Genomic DNA, 23,176 nt, shown 5'->3' with positions numbered 1-23,176 from the left:
TAAACAGAATTCACTTTCTTCTGGAGAAGCCTAGCTGACCTGTTATTGTTCTGAGCCATTACTGTTCCTCCAAAAAGGGAGGCATTAGGTAACCAGTAAATAAAAATTGTTTATTAGCCTTGGACAGACTAAATTTATCAAATCATTCCTGTAGTCAGCTTCTCGGAAGATGACCTTCTCTCCTACCGTCACGTGCTCCCCCACAACCCACCCTCCCTTTAACTGCCCTGGTCTAGTGAATAACTTCAAACACATTAGAATATAGGTGTGAAATAATTGTAAACTGTTTTGTGAATGTATTACACTCCCAGGGTTAAAAGGGTGCTGTTTTCCCTTCTTTCGGATTCTTGTACTAAGAAGTGATAAAAACTTTCACACAAGTGCTTACTGAACCTATGCCTGAAGGACAGGATTTTGAGTTATGCTATTTCAAAAAAACATTCCTCATCCTCACCATTCCTTCTAATAACTGAAGTGACAGCTAAGCAGTCCCACAGCTGAGTCCCCTCTAACAAGTTGCACTCCGCTGCTGTCAGTGTTTACCTCTTCTCGGAGCTGCCGTTCTCGTTCTTCTTCTAACTTTTGGATTTCAGCCAATGACAGTGTGGTCTGGGATTGACAAGCTCCTGAATTTGATTGCTGACCCCATGTCGAAGATGAAGGGAGCTGGGCCAAAAGAGAGATCATGAGGAATTGCAAAATATTTGAGAACACTGCTAGAGTATAATCAGGAAAGAAACTGTATAAACCCAGGGGAAAAGGAAGGCCACCTTTAAAGTTAACAAAACCCTAGAAAGTACAAAATGGTATAATAATAAAGTATGAAAAAGTAGAAAATATAATTATACATTCTTTGAATTGCCCTCTGATGTATCAGTCTTTGACACAGTATCAAGAATAATGTAACACATCATTACCTGAAAAAGAGCAATCCATTTAGATTTCAAACACTTTAGGAACTCCAAGCTTTAGAAACTTGGCACTGGCTCTCGCTCAAAAACCATGTGGCAAAAAAACCACCTGTGCCCATGTGTGATGCCTTCCACTGACAGAACACTTCCAGTTTTTAATCTGTAACTTCTCTTCCTTCTCTCATCAACTCTTTACCCTCTTCCCTCTCCAGACTGTTCATCCATCCCTGCTCTGCCTGAGCTACCACAAACCACCCTGAATGCAGCTGTGCCTTTACTTCCCATGCTGAAAGCAAGTAAAACTGCAGGACCAGCTTACCTTCATTTGTGCAAGTTGCTGCTGTTGCTGCTGCTGCTGCAGCCGCCGTAAAGCCTCCTGCTGCTGCTGCCTCTGCCTCATGATCTCCTTCTGGCGCTGGAGTTCCAGCTCCTTGCGCTTCCGCTCCTCCTCCTCCAGCCGCTGCCGCGCCGCCTCCTCCTCCATGCGCAGCCGGCTCTCCTCCAGCCGCCGCTGAGCCTCCTCCTCCTCACGCGCCCACTTGGCAGCCTCCTCTTCCTTCCCAGGACACAGAAAGGAATAAGGTCTGAGGAGACTTCACAGAATTTATAATACTCAACTCTGTGGCACTGATATTCTGACAGAACAGAGAGGGACCATGTTATTCGGAAGGCAATACAAGGTTAGAGGAAGTCCTTGGAGTTGTTATGTGCTCCTACCCATCGTGAGCACACTCAAAACACGCCAGGCAACAGTGTGGAAGGTGCTTTGTGTAAGTAACCTCACTCCTGGCTAACAGCAGTTGTAGTACTTTGATTTGGAGACTGTGCAGTGGTGGTACAAGTGTCTCTGAGTTTTCTTGAGTAGCTTTTAGGGATACACTTACAAGAAGGGGAGCTTTCCCTTGGGGTATTGCAGATCTGTGAGTCTGTGCCTGTTTCCAGCTCCCTGCCTTTGTGTTTAAGCAGACCCAGAGAGCTGAGGTGTCAGGGAATGGGTTGGACTCAATGATCTTGAAGGTCTCTTCCATCCCTGTGATTCTGTGATCTGTAATCTGTGCTGTTTGGGCTGTTCATTTACCTTTCCATTTTTCAGTAATAAAGTAATATAGTCTATATTCCCTAAAAATACATGTTTCCCATTGCTTCACCAAAGAACTTGCAAGAGAATGGCATCTCCCTAATTCACACCAGCTCATTTCTTATTACTTTCCTTCTAGTAGTTACACACCTTTCAGTCTGAGCTTCTGCCTGCTTATACTACTTACAGTACCACCACATTTTCAATGGAATAAAACTTGGCAAAAGTAAATGGAAAGAAGAGACAGGTGACAAAGATGGAGATATTTACTGTTGTTACTCAACAGCACAGTTCCAGAGAAGACACTTCTGCTAACAAATTACAGAAATGGTCATGGACATCTTACAAGGGAGGACCCTGAGAAGGCATTTTTAAAATACTACCTGTGAATTCTGAAATGGACTTGGAAGTTAATGTGAAGCCAATTAGTTTGACCAAGGGACTGTGAGAGTATCAGTTAGGGGACTGGAAGCTCAAGTTCCCTGATAGGGATTTCTAATACTGACCCCAAGGAGAAAAAAATCCTGTTAGTAAGAAAGAAAAGGGAAGAAAAAAAAGTTGAAAACTCTGGTAGTGTATATAGACTTGGCATTACACAGAAAAAACTGACAAAACTGATCAATTCAGATGACACTGAAGATAAAGTAAAGGCCCAGAGAGTACTAATTCAAAACAAACTGTTATTCTGATACTGTACTCTGCCTCAGAAAGGACTATAAACACTGTGCTGCAAAGCCATTCTTAAGGCTAAACTTGAAGGGAGAACACTCACTCCCACCCAAATCTCTTTACCTAAGGGTGTATTAGATTCTGATTGTTTTGTCTAAAGTCAGGATACAGGTAAACAATCTTTTTTCACCCAATTTGATACTGTCTGCAAGCTCTGCTTTCTCTGACAAAACCTAATTTGACCTCTCAAGCACTCCTGCAAGCTTCAAAGCCTGTTTGTTGTGGCAGCCTCCATAATTAAACAGAAGAGGTCCCTTTTGTCATTTTTCACCTGTTTACGAATTAACTCCTCTCGCTGACGTCTTTCCTCCTCCTCTCTTCTTCTCTCCTCCAATCTCCTAAGTGCTTCCTCCTGTTGTTGCCTCTCCTCTTCCTCCCGCTGCCGCCTTAGTGCAATTTCCTGCTCTCGTTGTCGCCTGAGGGCCTCCTCCTGGAGTTGGGAACAAAATGTCAGTCTATAAATGCCATTTTATCAACAAACAACATCAGAACACAGATCACAGCATTGTCTGGCCAAATAAGTGGCCTCAAGAAAAGCTCCCTAGCTCCAAACTAAGCTCTCCCAAAACAGCGCATTAAGCACAACAACCCCACGTGTAGTTCTGATGCAATGTGCATCTCCTACATAAATTATTTTAATGAAAAACAGAAGACATTAATTGCCCATCTTTGGTTCTAAAAATAATGGCCTTGAGATGACAACAAAAGGTTAGACTTTTTTCACTATGCAGCACTAACAGTTGAACATTAGATCTATAAATATTTCAAAGTGTGGGTACCATTAATTCCTTCTGGGGGGGCTGTCAGCTCTAAGTTGGAAGCTTTTCCTACTTACAGGAGTTTCTGAATAGTGACTGTTCAAGAGCACTACAAAACTCAAACCACATCTCCAGATACCAGAAAGAAGCTGATGCAGCCCAGTGCACTTAAGGGCAGTTACTTTTGAAGTCTCAAGGGCTTTGACAGGGCTCCCTATACTATTTAAATATTATGGGTAATAAGAGGTCTCTTAGAGACTTTGATTTTGTATTATCCCTAAATTATTTAAATAACTTCCAATAACTTATATATTCTGTTTTCTAAGTACTAAAATTGTTTACTTAACTTAAAAATTAAATATTAGCACCCTTTCCTATCAATATAAAAGGACATTTTTCCATTCTGCTATTTGGGTTTTTTTGAGGAATAAGGGACAAGCAGCTTCCTGTATATTGTTAAATGGGATCCCACCTGGGGACTTCTTCCACCAGTTCTGACTTTCCCTTGCATAATAATCCATAGTCTTTGCAGCCTTTTCTGACCTCTGATGTTCAGCAACTGAGTTAAGGCCAACCTCCTTTCCACCCCTCCTGTTGTCTGACTTACCCTACCAGCTCAACCTGAAGATCTTAATTTTTGGACCAGAACCTTTTTAAGCTTTTTGAATTTTGTATTTCCCTTTAACAATGGCCACTACCACAATCACACTCCTGCAAGTTTTTAATAAGCAATACATTATTCATAGGATGAGTGGGGATTAATTGTGCAGCACAGATGTAAACTCTGGTAAATCAAGGAAGTCAATTGTGAAAATTAAGACCCTTTTATCCAATCTGACACCAAAGCTTCATGTACAGACAGCAAGATAAACTACACTACAGTTCCCTGAACAACTGCCCTGGGTTTTTCTCTGACAATGAATTTCAGATGCCTACAACAAAACTGTCAGTAGACAGAAGATCTTTTATAAGTAATCCCATAGCACTGAACAGGTGCTGGCTGCAAGCCAACAATTCATTCATATTCCTGAATATCACTTAAGTGGTTTGGTGCTGGTGCAGTAAGTGGTTTGGTGGTAAGTGCAGTAAGTGGGTTTTTCCACTAGCTGGACATAGAACAATAGCCTGTGATTCATCTTCTCATTAAACAAATCAGATTCAAGTGCAACACATACCACCTGAACCATTTTTGAAATTTGGGCCTTTAACTGTATTAACTGGACACATGCAGTCAAGTCACAATAATCAAGTGTCCCCAGTACAAGTGCTGAAAAATTTCTGCTTTTATTGAAATGGCTGAGTAGGCTGAAGGTGTCAGTCTATTTTGTTTGCCTGGAGACCACAGAGCAGGATCTCAGCTCAGGAGTGCTCAGTGCCAGCCACTCTGGGAGCTCTCACTGACACAGCACCTGGGAGAGATGAGCAAAGTCACCGAGTCCTCCTGTGGGACAACCCTTCAGTGACATCTCTGCCCTCCTCCCCCTTGGGAAACAAGGCTAGAATTGCCATTAAAAAAGCTGGACAGATCTCCTTCTTGCTCAGGCAAGGAGAGACACTCTTGAATGACATGAGTAAAAGACTTCTCTCCCCTACAGAACTAAAGATGAACAGTGTTTTACTGACACAAAAAACCCCTGTAAGATATGAAAAGCTGGGAAACACAGCCTTTTTTCTGTGTTTCATCTTCACAGCTATAAAGATGTTGTCTTAATATTTACTTCTGTATCTTGTTATTTGATGTTTTTGTTTGAGCATGTGACCAAAACCATTCAAAGCTCTCCAGCTTTCTGCCACTTACTGGTATGGGAAACAATCAATCCTTTGGTTCTTAGTGTTCCCATGTTTGTAGATACTTGCTCCAAGATATTGCCAATGTTCTTTACCATCTTTCTTAGCAATTGTTTTCACACATATACATCTTGCTGTACAGACAGCTTATTTCACATCTTTTAAAATATCTGTCATATTACAAAAAAATCCTTAAGCAGCAATCCCCAGTTCAATAGACTCTGGATTTTTAAATAAAATAGAGAATTTTTTGCAGTTGGTGACAACTGCAATTCTGTTTGTCTTTGTTACTAGGGCTCACAAATCTTTTTGTTCTCCTCTTTGAAACAGGTATTTTAAAGAGAGAACTAAAGAAATAATTCAGAGAAAACAATTATTAACTGGTTATTAAACCTCAAATTTTGTTCCTGAAAGCAATCAATTATTACAAAATAGAAGATACCAGACCAGAGACAAAAACAAAATACAGGAGCTACACAAGCTGGGCATTACTGTTTTCAATTCTACAGCGCAAAGTAATTGATGAAAACTGTGAACAGAACTGAATTCAACATTTGGTATGACATTTCATCCTACAGAATTGAATTTCTATTAGGTTTGGTTTTTTTTTTATTTAGAATTCACCATCAACAGCATATTTACTAACCTTATATACTAGTCTTTTATGCAGTATTACATCAAAAGCCTTCCTGAAGTCCAGGCAGATTAAGTCTACTGCTTCACCCCTCTCAGCTCTCACTGTCATCTCCTCAAAAGAAGTTAATCAAATTTGTTAAGCATCATCTCCTCTGCATAAATCCATGCTAATAAATCAGTTCATCCCTGATTCTATAATGCCTTTCAGTACAGAAGTCAGATTCAAATAATGACCAGTTTGCTTTTTTTAATACAGAATACAATGTTATTTTCTCTTTCCAGAGAAGTGCTTAAACTCTTTGTTACCTTTTCAAGACATTACTGCTCAGAATTAAGCAATGTGGCAATTATTGCATTGGTAATGAACTAAGATACTTGCTGTTACTGCTTTTCAACCCCGTTCTGCTTCCTTCCTTCGTGTAAATAGTTATTTCCCATGGCATCTCAGAACAGGAGAGTCAGACTGTTAACTGTACAAATCCAAAGTGGACAACAAAACTTTGGAATTTAACAGACACTGTTATACACAGAGGCAAAACTGTTAGTGGAAAGAAACAACCCAAGTCTACTTGAAGCCAGCACAGATGACACAAATTGAGTTACCAGCTGAAAAATGTGTTCTTGTTATTGAACCAGATCTAAAGCAATGAATCTCAAAAGTTCAACTTTTGAGTATATTATTGCTTCAATGTTAGTTTGACCTCCAGTGGAGGATGCTTTTCTGTACAGCATAATGACTTCCGGCATACAAAATAGATGCACTAAAGCAAGGAGCCATTTATTTGCCGACTTGATTCCAAAAGATACCATGAAATTATCGATGTATTATACTGTACCAATTAAAATACACCTTCTGTGACAAAACCCAAACCCTGAGTGAAGAGAGATCAACAATGATCTTCCAAACAAAACTAGAGATTCTAGAGGCTTCCTCAGAAGTGTCTGATCCTTAAAGCAGGAACATGCTTTACAGCTGTTCAAGCTTGTAAGAAATATTATAAAGGACAGAATTATTTAGTACTTTTGCCTAATATTCTTGTGGTACTTTTCAGGACATTTACTAACTAACTCCTTAGTGAAGAAGCTCAGCCTTGTGCTTGCCCTTATCCTTCACATGCAAAGTGAAAACTTTAACTGCCTTTCCCTCCTGCAATACTCAAGGAATAGCTACATTTTCTTCCATACAGAATTCAGAAGTAAATGCTAGAAATGCCAAACTAGTAGTGTCTCCATTGTGTATTCCTGGATGATTAAGAACGTACTACAATTCCTACATTCATTCTCCTACTGCAACACTGAACACATAATTCTTTTTAATAAATATGCTTGATCAAACTACATCCCTTCCTTTCCCAAGTATCAACTCAAGTAAAAAAAGCTGACAGACTCTATTATCCAGATAATTTATTTTAAAAAAATAATTTACTAAGTTAAAAAAAACAACAGGGAAAAATAAACTGTCAGATCATTTTCTGTCCACTACAGTCCTCTACCTCTTATTCATGTGAAACAGTTGCTCAAGCTCCATCTACTCTAGAACTTATCTTCATAAAACACTTGACTGCATAAACGGGAAATAAAGATGAAAACATGCAGTAACTGGGTAACTAACTAAAGTCTAACATTGACATTAAGAAGTTGAGAGGGAATATTCCACATGGAATAAAGGCCCTGTTCTCACAAACAGAAACCTATCTTAAAATGAACCATCAAAGCCCATTTCTCAGATTGAAGTTTGGGCTCTTAAAAAAATCAATAATGGAAGAATCATAATTTCATATACTCACATGAAAAATATTAAAACTGTCTTCATACACACCTACCAAAGATTACTTAGACCCCACAGGATTCTTAAAGTGAGTTTTATAAATTATTATAATTCATTAGAGATTAACTACATTGGGGAAACTCACTTGCTTCCTGCGGGCCAGTTCTTCTTCTTCCCGTCGTTTCCTCTCATCTTCCTGCTGCCTCCTAAGTAGCTCTTCTTGTTGCCTCCGAAGCTCCTCCTGCCTTTTCCTCTCCTCTTCCTCTCGTTTGGCCCTCATTTCCACTTCTCTCCTCTCTTGCTCTAGCTACAATTCACATAAAACTATACTCAGATGCAGGTAACGTATTCCTACACCATTTCTTAGGGCAACTCTGCTGACATTATAGTAACAGCTTAACAGATGAAGCCTCTGACAGATGCTCTCCCTTAATTGCAATTTTACCTATCAGCTGGCTGCCTACTGAGGTCAGATTCCTGAAACAGTCCAGAACACTTTTGGACAATTTCTGTTTGTAACAAACACCAGTTTTCCAGTCAGTCTTTCTACATCAGCTCCTCAAAATACCCTCTGACTTTAGAAGTGAGTAGTGAGTCGCTTCGCAGTCATCATAAAATAGTAATTTTCAGGAAATGTACAGGATGATAGAGGTTCAAACTCACAAAAAATTTAGTACTACAGTATATGTAGAATAACCACAGAAAATAGGACTCTCATGATTCTCCAAACCAGTCTGGGTGAAAATCACAAGGATTAGGAGCACAACTACCTGGTCTCAACTCAGGGTTTGGCCTGACAGCTCATGATGATCTCAGTTTAAAACAGGTGGCTAGTGAAGAGGTTTTAATCACAAATGTAGAAGACAAACACTATTTCAGAGGTCAGTAGTACCTCCACAGCAATGGTTTCCAAACAGCTGTCCACAAGGATTTCATAACTTGTTTTTATAACCCCTATTCTCTTTATGGTGTTTTCCATGAAAATCTAGTCAAAATCATCCATTGAAGAGCTCAGTCTTCCACTGGCTCAAGAATCACAATTACATTGCAGAAGAGCAATCCCAACTTCTTACAGTACAAAACAGTTTCTGACCTTTGCAGCCTTGGCCTTCTCGAGCTGCTGAAGTTGTTCTAGAGCTGGTCCCTGAGCTGCAGTATCAATGGGCAGATCCCAGACACTGCTTCCTTCCCAGACTGGACAGTGAAGAAAACAAACATTGACAAGCAAAAATAAGCACATGAACAAAACATAACTGAACAGGGAGAATCTTGTGTATGCTGTTACTATGTTTTAGGAACTAAAATCATGTTAACACTTTTGCTTTAGTCAGTAGAGGGCCACCTTATCCTCCTGGATAACAAGGCCAGTCTGTGACTTAAGGAAGGCTGGGGTTCCTATGAAATTCCAGAGAAGAACCAGTTATTCCAGCTCCTCCCATCAGAGCAGAACACCCTTAAATAGAACAATCCCTTCAGTTTAGACTTCCATAACCATTGGAAAAATTACCATATTCTTCGCCTCTCTCAAATGGAACTTCTACTGCCAGGCACAGTAGGCTGATCCAGTTAAACATCATGATGCAGAAATAATTTCCCTTTGTATCAAAAGGGGAGGGATCATCTCAAAGATGCTGGATCTTAACACATGGACTTTTCCCAAGAGCTGACCCAGGCTAAGCACCTTACCTGTAGGCTGTGAAGCTGACTGAAGTTCCCATATTGAGCCAGTGTCCGGCACTGACACAGACCTTGTGACAGGTGGCATCATGTTCTGTTCAGATATTCTGCAATACCAACAGGAAGAGTCAACACGCCACTTCCAGGGAGAGGAGTGCTCTCAACACGTATGAGATTCAGTAACTTGTAACATACTGCTTTCCTTCCACACCTCTATTCAAAACAAAAATATGATGTGGACAACAGTAGTTGCTTGCAGAGTTCTTGCTGATCTCACCCCTGCTGCTAAGTCAAGGGCTAAGCTACAGTTTTGCATTTGTTCCTTAGAGGCCAGTTTGAGGAACAAGCATCCAGTACTGCAGAATTGGCAAAGCTCCTCAGGGACCAGCACAACGTATCTGTCAGACAGGTACAATTCAAACTCCTCATTTCCATAAACACTGAGGCAAAGATTACATATATAATGAAGTACTCCATATTCTGAAACTGTTTCCTATTATTCTGAAACATACTTATATTCTCATTACTATCTTTAACACATATAATCCTAAAATATGAGAAAACTTAACTAGGACAGAGAGCTGACACAATGTAATTATTGTTACATACAAACTAGAGCACAGGAAGAACAGAATTCAGTTCAAGTCTGGGCTAGCTCACCTCATCTTCAGGGCCTGGAACTGTTGAAGGAGAATAGCGAGCTGCTGCTGCTGCTGGGATGAGAGGGCTGCCTTCTGCTGCTGAGCCAGCATCTGTGCATACTGTTGTCTTCAAAAGAGAAGCAGACGAATGGTATTTGTTCACTTATGCCCAAGTGGCAGACAGATTCATGCTCTGGGACTAATGCCCACTGACATGTATAATGTACATGCTAAATACCAGAGGAAACCACAGAACAGGAGCTTGGCAAGAATCAAAATACAAGAATATGAGCAGAACCAGACTTCTCTTCACCCTCAGCTATGTCACCTGGCCATTACTGCCTCATGCTTTTCTTGTAAGTTGTGCAACACTACTTCCTTTTTTGTCTAAATTCCATAATTTTAGCTCAAATTAGTCTGGCTTTGATCACTGCCCACCTGCAATCAGTCTCTTCCCCTGTATGTCAAGGCATTGCCTAGCACAGGAGCAGGCTCTTGCCTCATTCAATCATGAACTAACAATCAGTATTGAAAAACAATAGTCATGACACATGCTTTCAGGATCCCCTGAAAAAGCAGCCTGACTGCTTTCTTTCCTTCAAGCTGTCAGGAGCTGGCCATAACTGAACAACTGACAAAATGGATTTCAAACTGCTTTGCCCAGCAGGACCTTTCACTGATCTTCAAAGAGCTGAGCAAGCAGACCAAAGGTAAGTTCCACCTTCTTCATCTCCAGATCCAAAGATGGGTAGCTTTCTCCTGACATCAAAACATCTGAAGGTCATTACTAGGACACCTGGGATTCAGACTGACCATAACAGCTACCTATAAAGCAAGTCTCACCAAAATCTATGTGTGATACTGGAAGGACTCTGAAAAGAGCCTGGGGCAGACACACTGCCCTAATCCTGTACAATATCAACATCTCAAGTGTTTGTGGAAGCAGCTATTGCTGTTGGAGGTGAAGCACTCCCAGCCCCACTGACTCCCTAGATGACTAAAAATGCAGAACAGAACACAGCCACTGGAAGATCTCTGGGACAAGAAGTCTTACTGTATTAGAAGATGCTGATACTGCAGGTGTTGCATTTGGATTAGAGCCAACTCTTGCTGTCTAGTCAGTCGCTCTTGGTCCAGCTCACCCTATGTTTAGAGATAAAACATTCTGTTTCAATAACATATATACTAAGAGCAGTAGATTGCAAATGCAAGCAATGTAGAAGTTGTATTTTGACCAGAAAAAAAATGAAAATAGAAAAAAACCTAGACCAAGATCAATATTTACAAAGCCTGTGAAATACACAGCACCTTTACATATGACAGTACCCAGCCTCCCAGCCACACCAAGCATTTCTAAATTACATCTCTATTCTACTCCTGCAAAAGTAATCTAACACCAAGTTCAGCTTTGGTGCTTGGAACACCTGCAATTCCAAGACAGAGTAGATGACACCTAAATTCAATTCCCACTTGTTAGAGGAATATTTCAATACTGTAACTGTCACATAATTACCAGATGTGGAAGTGGCGCTGGGCCTGGAGTGAAGGGAACCCTGCCCCACATTTTCATGATGTCTCCAAGTGGCTGGAAAGTCTCATCACAGGCTCTCTTCACCAACAGTGACATTGTGAAGTATCCAGCCTGGAACCACTCTGCCATCTCCTGATTACTGAACGGACCTAAAATCACATCAAGCAACACGTTGTGGGGAAAGGGAAGCAAGGCCAGGTTCAGCATGTTGGAAACAAGGAGCTGGCTATGGTCACACAGTGCCCAGCACCAGGCATTGCTGTCTGCCTCACCCACTCATGGGGACACTGCTCATCCAAGGCTGGAGTGTCCATGCACACCTGCACAGGGGCTACAGCACTGCCCACAGCCTCAGGAAAGGTGCATGATGGCTTTCACCTTGCCTTGGAGGGAGACAGGTCAGCTCTGGGGTGCTAGCCAAGCAGCCACCACAGTGTGGGGCTTGGTGGAGCTAATCCCCCTGCTGTCCTCCAGAAGCACTTACTGCTTCAGGCTCACAGCAGCTCAATTCTAAACAAACCACCCTCCCTGACTATTCCACGTCTTCAGGCTGATTTCAAGGTTTCTTATGGATTCTTTACAACTACTTGAGTGGTCACATTCCTTGTTTGTTTCCACTGTTATCTGGACATCTGAGTAACTAATGGCATGTGAAACAGGTTTTAGTCTAACCTAATTTACAGGAACATGAAGTGATGGCAAACCTCAGCCCCGATAAAGCACCGTTCCAGACATTCAGCCTGCTGAGCTCATGGGGGCAGTGATGGGTCAAAGATATTTTCAAAACCTAGCTCCAGAATGGTAAATTCCCTGTGCTGATTTTGTAAAAAGAAGCACCAGCATCTGTTGGTGGTAATTCTGTGAAGAACTCTTGAACAATTCTGTGAAACAGAAGAGGAAGTGTAAATGGCACAGACCTACCCTGAATTTCTCCTTGTGGATCTTTGTAGTACCACTTCTGCATGGCTTCGTGAAACAGGGGCATAGAGGAACCCTTTGCTCTGTGCTCTTGGATTTTTGCTGCTAGTCTTTCATCATCAAGGGCACTGTCCTGCAGGTATGCCACCATTTTTTCTGCTTGCTGGAAGAGACATCAAAACCAGCAAGAAATACAAGTGTTAGATGGGGGCTTAGAGATTTGGAAATGAGTGTACCAAACACAACCAACCTTGTGCTACCCAGTGCTCCAGAGTGTACCAGGAATGACAGGCAGCCCCAGGACAGGAGTGACTGCTCCACAAACCTGGAGCTCTGTCTACCACACCTGTCAGGCAGAATCCTGAACAAGCACAATTCACCGGCTACAAAAAGCTTTAGAGCAACTTGCCAAGGAGGTCCCATGCAGTACCACAGTGAAAAATAAAACAGGCACGGGAGCATGAGCACAAAGAAGGCTCTACACCTCAGCAGTCACTACAATTTCATTAATCATTAATTCATTAGTCACAATGTTGTGACTAACTTGCAGGATTTTTGGTTGGGCTTTTGTTTGTTTGATGGTTTGTCTGGGGGTTTTAACAGACATACATAACTTCTCAAGGCAAATCATAATGCTACTTAACAGTGGTCATAAGCACTATGGTCTCTAGCTCTTTAAATGGGGTATAGCATAGAAAAATACAACAGTCTGAATTATCTGCACAAAAAAAAAGAGAGAAGCAGCTTTCAGTATACATTGTGGAGTGTAAAGTTTTAGCTGCATTTCTGATTTTATGGGCTTCAAATATTTGCTGCATTCCACATTCCTCCAGTCTCATGACTGTCAACAACAAAGGAATTAGAGAAATTTTACCTGCTCTAGGTGTTTGAGGCCCTCTTCATCATCTGGATCAGTGGGAATGTTGCCCATGCCTGGAGCAGCTGTGACAGGTGTTTGAACTGGCCGCAGAGCAGGATTTGAATTGGAAACAGGAGGAGAAAGATGAGCAGAAGCAGCTGTGTCTGCAGAAATCTGTGGCAAAGGTTGAGCAAGAGAAGCCAAATCTAAAGAAAAATGTTTAAGTTAGTCCATTATCTTTAACATAAATGACAATCACTTTTAAGAACTTAATGCAAAGAATATTCAACAGCTCAAATTTAGCACCAAAGCAAAAGTATTTCCAGATCTTCCTGAATGTATTGCTAGAGTACAGGTACCCAGCCTAACTTCAAGGAACAGTTTAGTTCTATCAGGGCAGAACTCAGCATGTTTGAGCATATCCCATTTCCTGGCCACATGCATTTGTCCAGACTATTCTGCTGTACCACAGTGAGGCACATCCACAACTGGCTGATGTTTCTCTGGACTGCTTTTCAGTGTAAAGTACCAGTGCACTGCAAGCATCTGAAATGGCATATCCAACAAATCCTGTATTTATAGACCAGTTGGTGAATCTGGCTTTCCATCACCAGTCCTTGCCTCTTTTAAGGGGCAAGGATTATTCACAGTGAGTAATGGAAACTTACTAAATTTATCTGTCAGGTTTATTACCTTCCCCTCTGTTGGACATTTTGGCTGACAGTGTATTCTCCACTCGATTCTCTTTATCTTCTGTTTTTTCTGTTCTTTCTGGCACAGACTCTTCCTTCCTTTCAAAAAGGTTTGTCTGCAGCGGGTCTGGAGGCTGGGATTTCGGTGGGGTGTCTGACCTGGCAGCTGGAGATGATGCCTGAGCTGCTTCTTCCACTGCTTCTGTAACAAGGCACAGGTCTAAGTAACCGAGTTTACAGAAATTCTACACTGACAGTTGCAGGAGAAGTCCCCCCTACCTGCCACTATTCTCTCGGTTTTCTCCCCCTCCTTCTTGGTCTTTTCATGATCTTTGGCTTCTTCATTGTGGCTCCCTTCAGAATCAGACCTTTCCTCCCCTTCCTCCACAGGCCTGAAGTCCATCTCCTGCTCCTCTGGTATTGGCTCCTTCTGCACTTTCTGCAAAGTCAACGCAATCATCCATAACCCACCTGACATCACAGGACATTTGCACCGAGTCACCCAAGGGCCCAAAGCAGCTTTTCACCTTTAAAGACAGAAACGCTCCAGAGGAGTCAAAGGTGCCCATTTCCTCCTCTGCATCCTCCAAGCACCACTCAGGGAGACTGTCCCTGTCGTCGTCCATGCTGCCGCTGCCGCAGCGCACGCGGCGATAGCTCCGCTCGTCGTCTCGGTCCCGGAAATCAAACTCGAACCTCCGCCGTCGCTCCATGTGCTCCCGCCAGCCTGCGGAATGAGGGCCGTCTAAGGCAGGGAAAGGAGCTTTACCACACAGTCCTGGGGCACTGCTCACACAACGGGGGAAGGACACTGACAGCAATTGAGAAAGCTGCTACAGGTACAGCCCATCTATGAACAGGCAACTTCACGGACAAGGCAAATAAGCAGAAGACTTTCAAATATTGTCTGCTGTATATCCTCACATTATAAACTGTGGAATAAGCATTAAAAACCACATAAGGCTAAAAAAGCTTGGCTACAAAATCTAGAAAAAGCACCAAAATAAGATAAGCAACATTAGTGCCAACTGAATTTACCAGCCATCATTGATATAAGTCTTTTGTGGCACCTTTACTTGCATAAGATTTCATGTTTTTCTTCAGGGGCTCTGCAGAAGTTGCATCCTGAACAAAACGCCCATTTTTTGCCTCTTGCCCTCAGATATGCTTTTGTACATATACATGAAAAATGGAGTGATAACTGTTCAAATACCTTTGAAAGGACTGGTCAGTTTCTTGAATGGTCTTTTTAACCATGGAGTATGAAAACTTGGAAACATAAGAAATGGGAGAACATTCCCAATTCATGTAAAAACTTCATATTCAGAAGACACCATCATTCAGCCAAGCTTCAAAATCCCCTGAGTGTAATAATGTTATTTAAGCTGTAAAGAGCTGGCTGCTAAGGAAAACAAATTGGGAGCGAAAGGACTGTACACAGCTTTCCATGAAATACAAGCCATCTCTATCACAAAGGTGCAAAGAAAGATGAAGGCACCTTAGAGCTTTTCATGGTGGCTGCTCTTAAATGGATACAAAAATAAGTAAATTCTTTTTTTTTTACTCCAACAATCTGTGTACCAGAATCAGTGCAGCCTCACAGTATCAACTGTCTACCAAAAAACCCAAACCACAGTAAAGGGGAGAAACGTGGTCTGTTTCATGACTGATGAATGTTTCCACACTGACCTTAATACCCTAACTATTAATACTAGCCATGCAAAAATCCACTTTTGTCTCAAAAATCCAAGAAATGTAAAACAAACTCCTTCCAGAAAAATTCTCAACTTCAATCTTAAATTTTACCAAGGAAACACGAATGTTATCCTTTAACAAGGCCTTCACTATTCCCTATGTGCTTATTTGCAAATAATTCCACCAGATAACTTAACCTATGCTTCTAGTTATGCCTTGCAAAGCAAGTAGTATTAAACCATCAAATCAATCTTCTGAGGCAATCTTTTTGATGGTATTAAAGAAAGAGACTGAAGTGTGAGAGGTTGTTGACAACCAGACAGCATTTCTGATGGAGTCCCTGGACAGACAGCTCCTCATTACAAGCAGCCATGTCCATGTCAGGGCTCCCAGCAGGGGAGAGGAGCCTCTCTTTTTCCACAGCTCACATGCCAAAACCAGGAGTGCAGCTCTTCATAGTGAGACCCAGAAATGTGGTTTTGAAGGTAAATTCTAAGCACTTTGTTAAAGCCCAACTATCTTCAAAGTTCAAATGAAGAACCATTTAGTCTGCTTGCAGAGATTTAGTCACACCACCTTTTACAGCCCCCACATTTTCAGAGCTATGTAGAGAGGCAAAAAGACATAGGTGTAGCAGACTCATGCCCTTGTTTCTTAGTAACAAAATGTGTTTGTAAAAGCTCAGTTAAATATAGGTCATAATTCAGGTCTGAAATATCAGGCTGCCAATCTTTTAAAACAAGCCAAGAGGAGAGATAAACCTGAATTCTTACCTGAAGTTTTTTAGCCAGCAGTTAGGACACAAACATAGCTTTAAGTTCAGCCCCATACTATCATGAGGCAGTAGTTACATGTTCAATATTTCAAGTGAAGAGACAATTTCAAGCTTAATTTATGCCTTGCAACTTATGGTGAAATTGTAGTTAAAAGATAGGACTACAGGCTGCTTCAGGAAATCCAAGAACACATTAGCCTTATTAATAGCTAGTTCCCTCTTCAAAGTTATATTCTCTAACTCAGCAGTGAAATTTTCAATATATACTAAAGAATACTAAATGCTAAACAGAACACTTAAAGGAACAGCACACTTTTTTGAGTATATATTATATATAGACCTAGCTCTTACTTAGCTCAATTTTGGAGCAAGATTCTCTAATGTACCTTAGTTGCTTCATGATATTTAAGAAATGCAAGGAACAATGCAAAAAAATTCAATTCTAGTTGAATTACAGCACCTGATTCTGAAAGTGGAGTGAATCGAGATGAATTTGAAAAGCCTTTCAGACAAAGCAGCAACTAAAAAAATCTTTATATGAAAGTACAGCTTAAGGCCTCTCTCAAATGCTTCTCAGGAAAAAGACCAATTTGAAGAGCTATTTACGCAAAGACACAAAATTATATCAGAAATTCTTGTTAAGAAAAACTTATTCCTATTCCTTAAGGCTGATTTGGACCAAAACCATAAACATCTATAGATCAGTCACTAGTTTTGAGACCACAACAGGTATATGTATATGTTTCTGACAAAAGAGACTTGGCCTTGTAAATTTAAAAGGCAATCATTGTAAGGATGCAAGAATTGTAACAACAGAGAGGGGGCTTTTAGACATTTATAATTTTAAAACATGGTTAAAAGTTTAAAGGAAAAAAAAAAGGACTGTGAAGCAGCCAGTGAATCTAAATCTGTGATCACACTCTTCTAGCAGTTACTAAAGGCAGTGTAAAGATCCTAGCAGGGAGTACACAGAGACAAGCCACAGGAAGGACCAACTAAACAAATGAAAACAGTCCAATGAAGACACTTCTCTTTTTTTAGCAGGACATATGACTGTACTATTACCTAACACCAGAATAAGTACAAAGAAGTAGTTTAAACCATGCCAATTTGATTTAAGCTCATTTTAAAAGCAAAAATGTGATTTAAACCATTTTGATAGTTCTGTGGCTACTACTAAGAGGAGAAATCAAACGCAGCTCTGATAAAAGCCGGAACTAGGGCAATACAGCTGTCAGTTCAGGCTATCTCAAAATTAGCAACTTTTCTGCAGATTCACATAAGCCTTCAAACAGGCTTTTAATGATAGCTGCTAAAACTAACTCTGTATAAAGGAAGTTCAGTTAGCTTCTACTACACTGAAAATTCAAATAAGCAAAATTTACATGACAGAATTGAAACAAATTTTCAAAACCTTCCTCAGAACAACCAAAAAAGTTCAAGACCTGAATGAACTTCTGAACTTTGAGGTCTATGCTTCCTTTGAAGCTAAAGCATGCAGGCTGGTACTTGTAGAACACTCCACTCCTGATTATCATGCTGCATCATGAGGTAGCTGGCCTGGTGTTGCCTCAACTAGATAACAAAGCAGCAGTGTCTGCTCAACAACTGTGACCAAACACTGGGGAAAAGAAAATTATATTCTTCAAAATTTGCCTCTTAGCCTTGCCCTAAATAGAAAACATCTGATGATAAATCAAGCCTTGGGCTCGTTGCTAAATTTTAGTACAAGAGAGCAGCTGTTTGAGAGCAGAGTTACACACAGCTATGAAGAAGGCTCAGAACAGAGGTGATGGCTGCTCCCAACAATAACTGTACTGAAAGTCTGGGATGTTGCAAAGGGCAACAGAGCCACTGCAAGAGGAACTGGGACTTTTTTTTATTGAACAGAAGAAATTGTCCATCTCAGCTCCAAAATTGTCCGGTGCTTTCTTTGCTTTCCAGCATGGAGCAAAGGACGCTCAAGCGGGGGGAACTTATCATCCCCTAGAACTACCAGAAAGAAGGTTTAGATTGGGCATTAAGAGCAATTTCTTCACTGAAAGGGTTGTCAAGCATCAGCACAGATGCCCAGGGAAGTGGTGGAGGCCCTATCCTTGGAGGGATTTAAAAGCCATGTAAGATGTGGCACTTAAGGACATGGTTTAGTGGTGGCCCTGGCAGCGCTGGGTCAATGGTTGGGCTCAAACATCTTTAAGGTCTTTTCCAAACTTAACAATTGTACTATTCTATAAAGATGTAACAGTAGAAAAGCCTACTCCTCTCCTGGTACTCCAGAAGCCTTCTGCAGCCAAAAGATAGCCACACCCAGGATCCCACACCAGGTATGACTGAATCTTTTCCAAAAAGAAAGAAAAAAAAGAACTGTAATATGTTTCAGTCCTACTACTGAAATACCGAGCTCTGCTTTTTATTTCTCCTTCAATTCCAGCAATACAATGCTGGAAAGCAAGTGAGCAGACTTGCCCTGTCAGGCCTGGGAAGGGGAGAGTGAAACCAAACAGGTTCTTGAAATTTATTGAGACAAGATATCCTGTAAGTAACTACAAAATGTGTAGAGCAACATATTTTGAAATTTTCCAAGGATGCTTCTTGGCATTGCAAACATATCTGGAAAACTAGAAAGTGGTCAATGACCAGAGTGATTTAGTGCCAGTGTCACTCTGCAGCATTAGGTATGTTGTCTAATGTGGGTGATTTCTGTCCCCTTATTGTCACAGCCACAAAGAAACAGTACTATTAAAACCCTCTAATTTTACCAGGTACATACACACCTGGAGCACAATACAGACAAGTGCACACCTGGGAAGTAATGTTCCCTTAAATATGTAAGGATACTGAAGGTGCTAAAAGGAAAACAAAAGGCACACCATTTTATGCTAAACATTTCATGACCAAGAGCCTCACACATGCCAGAACAGTATTCAATGACCAAGACTACATGAACCTATTTTTTCCTGAACGTGGCACCTCCCTCTCCTCATGGCCTTTGCCCTCTCAGTAACCACAGCTGCATGTTTGCCCAGCTCTGCTCTCACCTGGACTGTGAGGACGCCACCTCTCCCCATCCCTCCGTGACCCAGCCAGTCGCCAGCCTCCATCCTCATCTTCCCCGTTCTGCTCCTCCCTGAAGATGCGCCAGTTCTCGCTCTCAGAGCGGATAAATTCGTGTTTCCTCCCTGCGGGGACTGTCCCACCTTCCTCAAAGTTTGGTCTCACTGCAAAGAAAACACAGGCCAGTGAACATGTGTCCTGTCTTTAGAAACACAGAAATACAAAAGGGTTGAAATCTTGCTCTCTTGGAGGTAAAAAATGCACTTGAAGTGGTTATAGGAACCTAGAAATAGAAATTCAAGAAGGAAACATGACAGATTTATGAAATCCAGGTGCCTATGTACCTTGGGATGGAAAGACCAAAAAAAAAAATCCAGAAGGAAGTAAAGCATATAAGTAATTAGAACATGGATAGGAAAGGCAAAGGAGGAAAAGGCAGTTTAAGAGATGTAAGGAAATGTAACAGAAAGAAGGCAAAAGTGTGCAGAGAAAAAGAATAAACTGCTTTATCATGATGTGTCTCAAGCTAAATGGGAGTACAGCAGAAACGTTTTATATAAACCAAACACATTTCCTACTTCTGTAATAAAAAGAAGGTGAGTTCTATTTATTTTATCCAACATACAGCAGTCTAACTATTAGAAAACACTGAAAATTTAAAGTAGCATTGAGGAGTAAACAAGAAAAAACTTAGCAATGTAAACATGATGCTGTGAATCCATCTTCTGGAGAGCCAAGGTCAGCACATGAAGGGCTAGAAGCAATTATGCCTGGGCTGAAGGATAAGTCTACTAGAAGTTTAGGAGACAGGATAGTCTTTTAGTTCCCAATGTACATTATGTTGTATTTAAAACAAAACATAAAATCCTCAAATACTTATGAAGAGAAACCATGTCAGAAAAGAATGATATAAATATTTTTATGAGAAGACTCCACATTATACACCAAGATTTCCAAGTCATACACCAGTACGCCAAGGTTTAACACAGATGCTGCTTCACTGCTGACCTGCCCTGACAAGACAGCCCATCACTGAAATAAGTTTTCTTCAGCTGTGTAGCACCAGAATTGTCACAGGAACCAGAGTGATGTCATTTCTTCACTGGTACTATTACCCAGTGTTAACCTGAAATTGTGGTGTTATCTATAAAAAGAAGCTTTCAAGTACTAGAGAAAAGTATACTGAATCTTCCTAAAACCCAAAAATGTAAGATGCTCTTTGGTGAAGTCTGTTTGGTATGCTGCTTTCTTAGACAGGAAAAACACAAGAAAGTATGATCATGTACTAAGACTCCTGGGGTGGAAAGAGACATTTTTAAGTGTTTTGTTTAGGAAGCATGGGAGAATGTTTTCTTAGCATCAGGCAATTTTTTCAGTCAATGAAAAAGATGAGGAAACAATGAAGATCTGAAATTCTATGGCATACCAGACCTCTGTTTAGAACATGAAAATTCTTCTTGCTAAAGATACTGCACCCTGGAGACAGGAAGCACACACCGGCTCTCTACTTTGCATGCACCTTGGAGAAAAACTGGCATCCCTTCTCCACCAGCTCAAAACATTGGAGGGAAAAAACCTCTCTCTTTCTCCAGGTCTAATTTTTCTGGAATACCTTCCCCTTATGTTGTTCCTGTTGTTCTGTTCCTATATGAAGAGCTAAAGCACACTGGCTGATTTAAAGTCCAGCACCAGTACCAACAGGCAATGTCAGCTGTGAAGCCAAGTATGACCCAGTTACACCTTTACTTCACTGAAGGGCACATCTGGCTCAAGAGCACTTCTGGATTTGCTGGGCTTTGAGAAACAAAATCTGCAGACAGTGTATTTTGGGGAGTCTCTGGTAATACTCCAAATACAACAAAATTGCTAGAGGCACTCAACTGCCTTCATTTGGTACATGTGATGCTGGCAACTTTTTATCTGGAGTAGATAAATCTTTGCAGATGAGGGGCCACCACATTCTGTATTCCCATGCTTCATGGAAAAGACAGGAAAGGAACAAGCCAAACAGAAAAATCTAAGTCTGGGAATTTTATGGTTTCTTATTTTTGATTTTTGTTATCTCAAAAATGTCATGCAAACTACAGTAACAAAAAGTGCAGGGAAGCCTCTCACCATTGCTCCTTGGATGGGCTTCCCAGAGTAGAAAAGCAAAAGGCAAAGCTGGAAGTAAAACACAGAGAGAGGTGCACAGGAGAGAGCTGCAACCCAACAGACATGGGGAGCCTAAGTCCCAGACAACAAGGAAAGTGCCTCATTCTTTTTGAATTTATTTTTAAAATGCTACAAAGACAAAGAGAGATCCAAATTTTTTTCATTTTGCAGCATAAGACATTAGTTTGTTTTCTTACTAAAACAGTTACCAAAAGAAAAAAAGTTATTTGAATCACTATCTTGGGACATAAGAAGTAATATTTTTACAGATTTATCTATTATTTTCAAAAAACTCACAGCTATTACTTGACACTTATTCAGTAACATTAATTTTAGAGATTTTAGACTCTACCAATTAAGGGGGAAAAATAGGGATGTTCTTCCCTTCCATTGTAAGTTCAGTTGATTCTGGAGACTGCTCTTTAACACAGACAAGCTCTCAGCTCACAGGTCCTGTTCCACCCTTCCAAAAACATTTAGGAGAAAAGGTCACAAAGAATATTGTGCAGTCTACTTTGCCACTGTATATCCTGGTTTTAGCCCCACTGCACATCTACTCATGCTATAAGCAAATCAAGGCAACTCAGGTTCTGTTAGTCCTTAGGACAGCAGATTTTGTTCCCAAGAATGGAACTTTTTAAAGTCAGGTTTTCTATGCTGAACTTGCAGAAAATGGGGTTTGAAACACATCTCTATCTCTGTAGAGGTTACAAAACATCAAATGTTTGCCAAGATCAGACTCAACTGGGATCCTGCCCCTCTTCTGATTTTAAATTCTGTGGCATTACAAATGTAGAAATCAAAAAAAAAATCAAATATAAGGGGTCAGCATTGTATTTATCTGAGCATAGGATCACCTGTGGTTCCAAAACCTCTCTGAACACAGCAGCACTCCAGTGTCACACCAAAGCCTGTTCGGATGCCACATTCAGTGGAATTAAGAGAAAAAATGCAGTGCCTCATGACATACTTCAGTTTTCTGGTTTACTCCAGTTTTCTAGAACATCACAGCAAGCATCAAAGAACAAGGTATGTGTCCTAACAGGTCTGGCATGAGATGATCCTGAAGATTAGACAGACCAGCCAAGAAACTGGTTCTTTACAAACACAAACCAGTCACAGGTTAAGGACCAGAAAAATCAAGCTACCCAAGTGACAGAAAGACTCTGACAAACTGAATACAGGAATATTCCTACAGATTACATCTAAATTCATGACTTACAAAGTGCCAGCATATTCTTTGCAAACTGTTTCTAGATTTGAGAACAATCATTTCAGCTGAAATGACTTAGATCACAGAGTCAGGACTTGGCAATGTTTTAAGGATGAAAGAAACTAAAATGCAATCTATGGTTTTGCCTTGGACTAATTGACTAGACTTCCTGAAGAGAAGGAGCAGTAAAAGGGCACCTCTGTTCAGGCCTGTCACAAAGCCAGCAATGGTGTTTACAGAAAACTTCAGACAGAGTGAGTGGTATCCAGCCAGAAAAGCCTGCAGCTGTGCAACACTGA

General features: G+C 40.9%; 1 protein-coding gene across 11 annotated transcripts in view; it reads right to left on the bottom strand.

Annotated features, from left to right (window-relative positions):
* GIGYF2 (GRB10 interacting GYF protein 2) overlaps nucleotides 1-23,176 on the bottom strand; it is a 74,435-nt gene that overhangs the window by 5,978 nt on the left and 45,281 nt on the right. For 5 of the 11 annotated variants that reach the window (XM_077183785.1, XM_077183784.1, XM_077183786.1 and 2 more), the window contains 16 exons: nucleotides 19,495-19,674; nucleotides 14,514-14,731; nucleotides 14,266-14,425; nucleotides 13,988-14,188; nucleotides 13,310-13,500; nucleotides 12,439-12,598; nucleotides 11,500-11,666; nucleotides 11,041-11,129; nucleotides 10,006-10,113; nucleotides 9,355-9,452; nucleotides 8,762-8,862; nucleotides 7,814-7,975; nucleotides 5,911-6,012; nucleotides 2,990-3,148; nucleotides 1,231-1,467; nucleotides 544-666 (listed from right to left, as the gene is read on the bottom strand). In XM_077183785.1, the coding sequence (XP_077039900.1) occupies nucleotides 544-666; nucleotides 1,231-1,467; nucleotides 2,990-3,148; nucleotides 5,911-6,012; nucleotides 7,814-7,975; nucleotides 8,762-8,862; nucleotides 9,355-9,452; nucleotides 10,006-10,113; nucleotides 11,041-11,129; nucleotides 11,500-11,666; nucleotides 12,439-12,598; nucleotides 13,310-13,500; nucleotides 13,988-14,188; nucleotides 14,266-14,425; nucleotides 14,514-14,731; nucleotides 19,495-19,674 (2,456 nt within the window). The remainder of the gene's footprint in view (nucleotides 1-543; nucleotides 667-1,230; nucleotides 1,468-2,989; nucleotides 3,149-5,910; nucleotides 6,013-7,813; nucleotides 7,976-8,761; nucleotides 8,863-9,354; nucleotides 9,453-10,005; nucleotides 10,114-11,040; nucleotides 11,130-11,499; nucleotides 11,667-12,438; nucleotides 12,599-13,309; nucleotides 13,501-13,987; nucleotides 14,189-14,265; nucleotides 14,426-14,513; nucleotides 14,732-19,494; nucleotides 19,675-23,176) is intronic. The other 6 variants (XM_077183787.1, XM_077183788.1, XM_077183789.1 and 3 more) reach the window with 6 other exon arrangements.

Source organism: Agelaius phoeniceus, chromosome 10 (genome assembly GCF_051311805.1).
Source record: "Agelaius phoeniceus isolate bAgePho1 chromosome 10, bAgePho1.hap1, whole genome shotgun sequence".
Classification (NCBI taxonomy): Eukaryota; Metazoa; Chordata; class Aves; order Passeriformes; family Icteridae; genus Agelaius; species Agelaius phoeniceus.
Note: the sequence above shows the minus strand (reverse complement) of the source record. Positions and strands in the feature narration are given on the sequence as shown.